The following is a 10,602-nucleotide window of genomic DNA, read 5'->3' as shown; positions in this document are numbered from 1 at the left end:
AACTCTCTTTTTTTTAGATTCTTTTCCCACAGAGGCCATTACAGAGTATTGAGCAGGTGCCATAGAGAAGGTTCTTATTTGTTAATCTATTTTTTATATAGTAGTGTGTATATGGCAATCCCAATCTCCCAATTTCTCTCCCCCCCCCTTTCTCTCCTGGTAATCATAAATTTAACACGCCAATTTTGTGCCATTCTAAGCAAACACTCTCATTCCTGCAATTAAATTTAACAAACATTTATTGAGCACCCTCCAAATGCCATAGCCTGTGCGAGCTACTGAGGGTTACCAGGATGAATGAAAAATGACTCCCTACTCCATGAATATCTTGCAGATAACTCAAAAGGCAAGGGGAAAAGTGCACTGGCAATGAAAGCGATATTTCAGAGCATTCCTGAATTTCCCGGCTTTGACGTCTCAAGTCCTTGAGATAAACCTTTCCATTTGTTATTTGGTTTTTGCCCTTCTCTCTTCGTGCTTTCCCCACCTGCAGATGCCATCGGTAGAATTCATTTCAGCCTATGAGTATGACATGTTTGGATTTAGTTGTGAAAAATGCCTTCTACAAACAATGGCTACACCAAAGTGACTGCTGAATCACTGTAAAATGGTATGAGATGTTCTGAATGAGCTTTCCTCTATCAATCTTTGAAAACCACAGCTATTTCTAAGGCAGGTGAGTCTGTTTTTAAATGAACTAATTATCCATCTCCAAGGATAATTGCGCTTAGAAATCCCAGTATCCCTTGCCTTTATTCTATCCCCCTCCTCCCAGGAAGAAGCAGACTTTTAAAAAAGGGTTCACTCTCATCACCAGCATGAATGAGTAATGTGGTACCCTCTCATCTACTCATTCACACAGACCCATGGGGTACAGGCAGAAAGTGGTGGAAGAGGGACAGAGGAGGTCATGGAGCCAAGCATAACTATAACCACACTGCCACTTACCTACTGAATATTTGCTATGTGCCAGGCACTTTCAGAATTTTATCTCTAATCCTTACAACAATCCTGAAAGTGGATTTTTCTATCTCTAATATATATATGAAGTGAATATCCTCAGAGAAGTACAGTGATTATCTCATGAGCATGCAGCTGGTAGGCACCTCTTTCACACCTTGCTCTGCTTGATTCTAAAACCTGTTCCTTTTTATTATAACTAGGCTTTTCAAACTTTCTCCACAAGTTGCTTCAGGGAGTTCAATAAATTCCATGTATGCATATAGAAAACTATTTAGAAAAACATTAAAATGCACTCTAGAGACCACTGACATGTTAGAAATCTCTGACTGATTGCTTTTTAAATAATAAGTGTTTTTGAACTTAACACCTAAGTGTTTTTGGATTTGATATTGCTTGTAACTGTTGCATATTTTAGAAAGGCAACGGAGACGTCGTTTGAAAAATGGGTTTCCTAGGTGGAAGATAAAAGGTTGACAATTACTGGCTTACAAATTACACTATTCCTTTGCCAAGAGATCTGTTGCATAATGCATAGCAAACATAGTAAGGATGGTGCCAGTATGCATAATACAACATACGCAATGAGCATCACACTGTGAATGATACAACATAGTTAAGCAGGTTGTTTGAAGTAGGACTGTAGGGGTAGGCAAGGGTAGACCTCTTTTGTTTTTTATGGCTATGCCTAAAATATTGCCTGTGTATTTGCTGGAACCAGTTGTTTCAAAGTTGGGCAGTTAGATTCTTTTCTCCCCCCTTATTCTCCAATCTGTTTTAAGGAAGAGTGTATTTCTGTTGGTTAGGTTTCATGCTGATGAGATCACAGTTTCAAAACACATATGTGGACTTGGCTTCACTCAACAATCATGATCAAATTATGCACTCCTAACTTGGACCATTTGTTTCAGAAAATTGTCATTATTTTGAAGAAAACCTGAAAAGGTGTTAACTTCGTATGTGAAGAGCAGCCGATACTTGCTTTTCAGATCAGCATAACATTAAAAAAACAAAAACACTTCAGATCTCAAAATGAGTTCACTTAGAATTTTATTCTGCAGACTTCCCTTCAGAGACTGTATGGTGGTACAAACAACTTGAGCTATTATTTGTATTTTGGGAGTCAAGTTCAACGGTATTTTCAGGAAGAAACTGAGAGAAGTGACTAAACTGAACATTTCCTATTACCTCAAACGTTTAGGTGGAGCTGAGGCTGCAAAGAATGATCTCAAAGGGTCTCCCATTCCAACTTTAAAATTATACAAGTCGAATCCCAATTCTTTCTTGTGGAGGCTTTATTTTAACAAGACAGACTGCTGTCTGCTGCCTTCTTCCTCTGTTGCATCCTACTTTGCTTCTGAAGATTGGGCGGCAATATTTTATCTTTTGCCATCAGTCACGGTATGTCTATAACAGGATACAGCTTCATTTTACAGATATGGAAGCAGAGGCCACCTGAGGTTAAGTGATTTGTCCAAACCATATGTGAACTATGTAGGATCCAAAGCTGAATACAGCACTAGACATTTTTCTGCAAATAAGAAGTAGTGATCAAGAATCTAGAACCTTAATCTTTGCCTTCTATTGTTATGACTTTGATTATGAGTGTGTGCTTGTATGTGAATGTTTGAGTTCAGAGATTGTATTGAATTCATCTTTGTATCTTAAATACCTAACAGCTATGATGGATACAGCATCAGTTCGGTTCAGTTCAGTCGCTCAGTCGTGTCCGACTCTTTGCGACCCTATGAATCCCAGAACGCCAGGCCTCCCTGTCCATCACCAACTCCCAGAGTTCACTCAGACTCATGTCCATCAAGTCAGTGATGCCATCCAGCTATCTCACCCTCTGTCGTCCCCTTCTCCTCCTGCTCCCAATCCCTCCCAGCATCAGTCTTTTCCAGTGAGTCAACTCTTCGCATGAGGTGGCCAAAGTACTGGAGTTTCAGCTTCAGCATCATTCCTTCCAAAGAAATCCCAGGGCTGATCTCCTTCAGAATAGACTGGTTGGATCTCCTTGCAGTCCAAGGGACTCTCAAGAGTCTTCTCCAACACCACAGTTCAAAAGCATCAATTCTTTGGCGCTCAGCTTTCCTCACAGTCCAACTCTCACATCCATACATGACCACAGGAAAAACCATAGCCTTGACTAGACGGACCTCTGTTGGCAAAGTAATGTCTCTGCTTTTGAATATGCTATCTAGGTTGGTCATAACCTTCCTTCCAAGGAGTAAGCGTCTTTTAATTTCATGGCTGCAATCACCATCTGCAGTGATTTTGGAGCCCCCCCCAAAATAAATTCTGACAGTGTTTCCATTGTTTCCTCATCTATTTCCCATGAAGTGATGGGACCAGATGCCATGATCTTAGTTTTCTGAATGTTGAGCTTGAAGCCAACTTTTTCACTCTCTTTCACTTTCATCAAGAGACTTTTTAGTTCTTCTTCTCTTTCTGCCATAAGCATTGTACTTAGTAAATCTGTTTGGAATGGATGAAAGGGTACCAGGAATGCAACCCCATCTGGCAGAAGATAATGGCATTTCTATTTTTAACCATTGTGGTATCGATTATTCTCAGTTCCCTATTCTGCCACCCATCTGCCCCACCAAAGCCTGATTCCCCCATTACTGAGAAATACTTTTATACCAAGTAATAATCTTTACCTAAAACTACATAGTGGGAAGAGCAACAAATTTGCAAACAGAACTGAATTTCAATCTTTGGGCATCTTTGGTAACTTCTTTATGCCTCAACTTGAGCTGAACAACAACAAATATGGCTGCTTCTACCTCTTTAATGGATACTACTGACATTCACGGAGAAGGCGATGGCACCCCACTCCAGTACTCTTGCCTGGAAAATCCCACGGATGGAGGAGCCTGGTAGGCTGCAGTCCATAGGGTCGCAAAGAGTTGGACACGACCGAGCGACTTCACTTTCAATTTTCACTTTCATGCATTGGAGAAGGAAATGGCACCCCACTCCAGTGTTCTTGCCTGGAGAATCCCAGGGACGGGGGAGCCTGATGGGCTGCCGTCTACGGGGTCGCACAGAGTCGGACACGACTGAAGCGACTTAGCAGCAGCAGCAACTGACATTCATTAAGCGCTCGCCTAGAGCTGGGGAATGTGCTAGGGGTTCAACATGCAGATCATTGTATTTTATCTGCACAGCACACCTGAGAGGCAGTCTTCTTATTATCTCTGTTTTACCCTGGCTCAGAGACATTCAGTCTTCTGTCCGATGTTACACCACCAGTCAGGGAGAGCTGAGACAGAGGTAATGGCTCTGACAGGCCCTCCATCAACAGTAGCTATTAAGATGATGCTGATAATTCAGGAGTCCTTGGGGCATGTAACACAATGAATGCACAGCATCTTAGCATGAGTAAGTTGATGAGATCAATTCCCTCCCTGATAACACAGTCAGCATAAAAGCTATCTCCCTTTAAGGGAGAGGAAACTTAAGGATGTGTTAGGGGCGAGGATGTGGGAGGTGATCACATTATTCCAAAATTAAAATTGTCCTTTTGAGAACACACTCTTCAACATTCAGCTCTGGGGGTGTGTGAAAGTGGGGAACAGGAAATAGAAGCTAAGACATGTTCCATCAACTCCACAAGTTACCCATGGTGTGTCTTCATGAGCTGTGGGCTTGAATATTACAAGGAATGGAATGCAACATTCTTCCTCACTCTTTGCTTAAGAGAAATCTGTTGCTGGATGTTCGGCCTTTGCACAGAGTGTGGCATCCCACGGTGCTTCAATGGAGAGCTGCCAGAAGAGAATAATAACACTAGCAGTGTTATCTGCTGACATGAAGAACAGGAATACACTTACAGCCTAGACTTGGCTTCTTGCCTCTTGTTCAGGCACCAAACAGCTGGGATTACTGACAACCTCTCTGAGACACCCTGGACACACTCGCTTACTTTAGCACTACTTAAATCTCTCTAGATAGTGTATTGCTTTGTTTCCTCCAAGCCAATTATTGCTTTAATCTCACTTCTTATCCTTTGCCTCCCTGAGACTAAAGGAACAGGAAAGAGTACAGATCAGAGGCTATTAACCTGGGTTCTACAAACTCCAATGTGAATAGACTTAGGGCCAACCTCGAACAAAATCCCTGACCTCTCAAAGGGTAAGAGGTCCAGACCCTCTCAATTTCTTGAGGATCCAGGTAGATTAAAAAGCAAATATACCTCAAGAGGGCTGTAAAAACAGTTGTTTATTTTTAACTGTTTATTATACCAAATGAATTTTTTTTTAGCACAAAACAATATACAGCAATATATGTGTGCAAAGTCTGGGGTACTTAACAGTGTTTATTAAAAAATATGAATTCAGAGTGCATTCAGGTGGTGTGGTTATAAGGTTAAGGTTGTGTGGTGAATGTTTTATTTATTTATTTTTTTTCGGTCCTCAGAATGTGTCTCTGTGAGTGTGTGTGTAATCCCATTTTACAAAGAAGGTTCAGGGACTTCCCTGGCAGTCCAGTGGTTAAGACTTTGCCTTCCAGTGCTGGGGGTACAGCTTGGATCAGGGAGCTAAGATTTCCTATGCCCCCTGCCCAAAAACCCAAAACATAAGACAGAAACAATACTGCAACAATTTCAGTAAAGACTTTTAAATTGTCCACATTAAAAAAAAAAAAAAAAAGAAAAAAAAGAAAGAAGGTTCATAGTCCAAATGTGAGTATGGCTGGGAATGTGCGTCCCTGGCCACGTGATCTCCCTGGTGCCTTTTTATTCAGCTCTTCCTCAGAGGCTTTGTCCCTGACATTGAATGTGAACTTTTATGTTCATGTATTCATTGCCTAGATTTTCTCCAAGCAGTCCATTCTCCCCCAAATTAAGAACTACTTGTCTCAGAAATAGCCTAACCTGCAAAGAGTTGGACACGACTGAGTGACTGAACTGAACTGAACTGAACTGATGAAGCCCAGACCAATGAAAAGAGCTTCTCATTTCTGAGATACAGAATACTCTTCTTTTAAATTGTGAAAATATTTTAGCCTTGCAATTCAATTTCATATTAAAAGCTCTTTTAAATGACTTGCTGCGTTTTCAAATGTGTAATAATCTTAAAATTCTTCTTGTTTTCTTTATTTGCCACCTCTCCATTCCTATTCCAGAATCCATAAGGTTAAAAACAGGACACTGACTGTTCTGAATAGGCAGGGGTCTAACCCTCACCTTGCTGTGTGACCCCGTGGAAGTGCTTTCCCTCTTGATACTCAGTTTCTACGTCTTTAAGATGAGATGGTGATTCCATTTCACAAGCTCCTTTTAGTTTTAAAAACTATGATTTCTCTTCCCAAATACTTTAAGATCCAATCTCCAAAGCCACTGTCATGGTGTGCTGGCCTACTTGGTTAGACATAAAATAATTTGCTCTTTACTACAACCAAAGGTAGTACTCACTAGCTATGGATTCAGACTTACTTTTCTCCTTAACCCGATGGCAACTAGATGTTTACTTTGTCATCTTGGTGAACAGATCATTTCTGATAATACTCAAGAACTTTAAAACAAAGATGAAAAAAATCCTGACCTTTGGCCCAAATGATGCAGTGGTAGAGTCCGCCTGCCAATGCAGGAGACAGGAGACACGCGGTTCGATCCCTGGGTCCGGAAGATTCCCTGAAGTAGTAGGAAATGGCAACCCATTCCAGTAGTTTTGCCTGGAAAATTCCATGGACAGAGGAGCCTGGCGGTCTACAGTCCATGGGTTCCCAGAGAATCGGACACGACTGAGCACGCACACGCGTGCGCGCACACACACACACTTACACACAAGTTGCCGGTTATAGTCCTGCACTGATAGTTTGAGGACACTAGATGGCGATATGAGTGCATCAAATAACAAGCACATCCTTGATTGGTCCAGCATTAAAATCCCAATGATTGAGGCCAGAGTAGGTTAATACATTAGTTAAAGAAACAAAGTTAAATATAATCAGGTGTTAGAGTGTTAGCTAATACTCTGAATGTGTTCAGTAACCTGATTCTTAGTGAAAGAAAAGAGTGTTAGATTAGAAATTATTTTATGCTACTGCTGAGTCTATCTTCACGCTAATTCTTGGGGCAAGAGCGGGCAATAAACCCATGTATCCCATAAAATGTATCTAATTCACACTTTTCTCTCCATTTTTGGTTTTCATCTTTTAAAAATAGCAGTTGTTTGGAATGGAGTGTGCCCTGTATATATTATTCATAGATGAAGTACTACATTCTCATTAGGAATTTGAGTCCTAAGACATTGGTGTTTGAAAGGGGAAATGGCTGACTTACTGTAAGCTGTTGCCTGGGCCATTATTGACTGGCAGGATCAACTGGAAGCACTTTGTTAGTGGATTAGGTTGCCCTGGAAATGCCTTCCTGAAACTCTAATGATGCACTTAAGGGAACCCTCTGGGACAGGAGTAAAATGTCTCTTTGCAGGCGTGTCTTCCACCAGAGTCCTCTTGGGATGAGATGGGAGGGGGCGGGGGCACATCCAGAGAGAAGCTTCCTAAGGAAACAGACACAGAAAAAAGTTGCAGGTAACGATGTCTTACGTGGAAGCCAAGATAATGACTTACTGATAGAAACCCTGTTTTTTTTCCGGGGTACCAGTTCTTCCTATAGTCTTGGGAAGGAGCATCAGTAATTCCAGAGAGACTGAAGGTATGGATGTATATATTCATTATTTATTTATTTGCTGGGGTGAGGGTGGTAGAGGAATGGAGAAAAAGGAAAAACAAAAAAACAAAAACAGGAAAAGGCATCTGAGAGAACATGGCTTAGTCCTCTTTGGGGGGGGAAAAAACCCACTTTGTAGCTTGAACATTGGGGTCATTGAGTATGCTTTTTTTTTTCTTTTAAGCAAGCTTTAGAGGGGGCAATTTGCCCTTTAGCAGAAATTTAGTGCCCATGCAAAGGAATCGTTTGTTGATTTTTTAAAATGAAAAACCGCCGTGTTCATCTGGCTTGAGGGGTTGTTTCTGGGGCATGATGGTGGCTGTGGAGGTCTAGAGACAGCACGAAAGGGCAAAGCAAAGGCCCTTGGAAACTCCAGACTCCCAGACAGGACCGGGAGGGAAGCGGCTGCGCCGCGCTGCGTCCCCGCCCCGAGCCCGGAGCGCCCGGGGGACTCGCGTGCCCACGGCCGGAGCGCGGCGTCCCCATGCAGTCCCGGCGACCTGTCACCGAGGCGGACGTGACTCGGAGCTGCCTCCGCTCTCTCCAAGCCATATTCCTTTAAGATGATGTAATAGTCATTTCCCTGGATGGTTTCTTGCCTGCACTGCTGAAACAACAGCATCCGAACTGCACTGGGAACTGTGGAACCACCCAGCTCCTCCACCGGAGAAGCCCGAGCCTGAGCCCCGCGCCGGCATCTCTGCGCCGCGGCGGCCGCCCGCTCCCACCTGGCTGGGAACATGGGAGCCCGCTTGTCCTTGCCGGCAGGTGGGGTGGCTACCTGGGACCCCAGCAGGGAGCATCTGTCTTGCTTCTGGGCTTTCTGAAAAGCTTCTAAGTCCCGGTACCTCTTGCAACTCTCTTTTGTTTTAAGGATTCTTTCCAAAGGTTTGATTTTTTTTTTTTCTTCCTGGAGAAGCTTTGAATATTTTTCTCTGCTTTGCTTCTTCAATCCAACCACCTCTAGTCACAGTTTAACTTTTTTGTGACTTGTTTTAACTTGAGATAGGGAGTGAATATATACATACATATACACAAATATACATTTATATAAATATTTATATATATAATTATTATTTTCTAAGAGCACATCTCTCTGGCACTTTTCATTGATACCTCTGTATTTTACCTGTTTGGGATTTTGACAAGCTCCAGACTCTGTGTGTGGCTGGGGATTTGGACTGCTTTGCAAATGGGTATTTCTTCACAAGAACTGTTTCCAGCACTCACTGAGGTAAGTTCTAGGACTTATTGCTTTTCCTCTCCAGCTGGGGAAAGAAAATAAATCTCCTTTTAGAAGTTGAAAATTGCATATTCGTTTTTAATGCAGAAATCAAATAGATATGTTTTTAATACTAAATGCTGGAGACAGAGGGATATAGATAAATATGTAGATACGAAATACCTTGAAAGAAGCTACGATTTAGTTGAAGAATGGCTGAAATCAGTAATTCCAGGGCTGCTTATGTAAAATAATCTCTCCCTCCCTCCCTTTCGGTTTCCCTCCCTCCTTCTACCTCCCTCTCCTCTCTCCAGCAGTCTCTTTTTTTCTGACTCATGCTGTGTTTGAGGAAATAATTTTCTCTCTTTTCCTGCAGACAGACCTCTCAGTAACTGGAGACCTGACCGGCCTTGCCTACTGAGCTTGGGGGAAAACTGGATGCAGATGAGTTGATTATATTCCATGAAGTCATAGCTCACCACCTGCCAGGGTTTAAACTACTTCACCTGTGGACTCTTTGAAATTTTTGCTTTGTTGGGGGAAAAGAAAAAAAACTGGGGTAAGAAGAGGTTGTTTTTAACAAGTTATCATCCTCTCCCTCCCTTATAAGTTGCTGCAAAGGATCAGGCTGTGACTCCATTGGGTCGCTCCTTCACATCAAAATAGGAGAAGAAAAAGAAGGGACCATGGCTCTGAGTGGCAACTGTAGTCGTTACTATGCTCGAGAACAAGGGGCTGCAGTTTCCAACTCCTTCCCCGAGGTCGTGGAGCTGAATGTTGGGGGTCAAGTTTATTTCACTCGCCATTCCACATTAATAAGCATCCCTCATTCTCTCCTGTGGAAAATGTTTTCCCCAAAGAGAGACACAGCTAACGACCTAGCCAAGGACTCCAAGGGAAGGTTTTTCATTGACAGAGATGGATTCTTGTTCCGTTATATTCTGGACTATCTCAGGGACAGGCAGGTGGTCCTGCCTGATCACTTTCCAGAAAGGGGAAGACTGAAAAGAGAAGCTGAGTACTTCCAGCTCCCAGACTTGGTCAAACTCCTGACCCCTGATGAAATCAAGCAAAGCCCAGATGAATTCTGCCACAGTGACTTTGAAGATGCCTCCCAAGGAAGTGACACGAGAATCTGTCCCCCTTCCTCGCTGCTCCCTGCTGACCGCAAGTGGGGTTTTATTACAGTGGGTTACAGGGGGTCCTGCACCATGGGCAGAGAGGGGCAGGCAGATGCCAAGTTTCGGAGAGTTCCCCGGATTTTGGTTTGTGGAAGGATTTCCTTGGCAAAGGAGGTCTTTGGAGAAACTTTGAATGAGAGCAGAGACCCTGACCGAGCCCCAGAAAGATACACATCTAGATTTTATCTCAAATTCAGGCATCTGGAAAGGGCTTTTGATATGTTGTCAGAATGTGGATTCCACATGGTGGCCTGTAACTCCTCAGTAACAGCATCTTTCGTCAACCAGTATACAGATGACAAGATCTGGTCAAGTTACACTGAGTACGTCTTCTACCGTAAGTACAGAGTGTTCTTGTTGTTTTTCATGTGTATGGATTTGTTTAACAGATATATATGTATATATGGTCTGCACGTTCAGTCTATGTCTAAGGAATGCTGTTTTGGGATTTTTATTTTATTTTTTTAACTCTTGAGGTATAGCTAGGGGTTATAATCAGCTTTTATGTTTTACCTAAGGTAACTTTTGTTTTCCCAATCAACTCACAGAATATTTAA

At 42.5% G+C, this 10,602-nt stretch overlaps 1 protein-coding gene and 1 long non-coding RNA gene across 3 annotated transcripts in view; one reads left to right on the top strand and one right to left on the bottom strand.

Annotated features, from left to right (window-relative positions):
• Window positions 1-7,335: 7,335 nt before the first annotated feature.
• Window positions 7,336-9,216, bottom strand: LOC123335055. The gene is made up of 3 exons (XR_006553331.1): window positions 9,048-9,216; window positions 8,772-8,910; window positions 7,336-7,472 (listed from the first exon to the last, which is right to left on the bottom strand). It is a non-coding gene; the product is annotated as an uncharacterized LOC123335055 (long non-coding RNA).
• Window positions 7,467-10,602, top strand: part of KCTD16 (potassium channel tetramerization domain containing 16) — a 312,930-nt gene continuing 309,794 nt past the window's right edge. The window contains exons 1-3 of one of the 2 annotated variants that reach the window (XM_044947523.2): window positions 7,467-7,627; window positions 8,792-8,876; window positions 9,241-10,382. In XM_044947523.2, coding sequence (XP_044803458.1) covers window positions 9,551-10,382 — 832 coding nt within the window. In that variant the 5' untranslated portion in view covers window positions 7,467-7,627; window positions 8,792-8,876; window positions 9,241-9,550. The remainder of the gene's footprint in view (window positions 7,628-8,791; window positions 8,877-9,240; window positions 10,383-10,602) is intronic. The other variant, XM_025292508.3, reaches the window with a different exon arrangement.

The sequence above is a fragment of the Bubalus bubalis genome, chromosome 9 (assembly GCF_019923935.1).
Source record: "Bubalus bubalis isolate 160015118507 breed Murrah chromosome 9, NDDB_SH_1, whole genome shotgun sequence".
Lineage (NCBI taxonomy): Eukaryota > Metazoa > Chordata > Mammalia > Artiodactyla > Bovidae > Bubalus > Bubalus bubalis.
The sequence above is the reverse complement of the archived record's forward strand: the minus strand, read 5'-3'. Positions and strand labels throughout refer to the sequence as shown.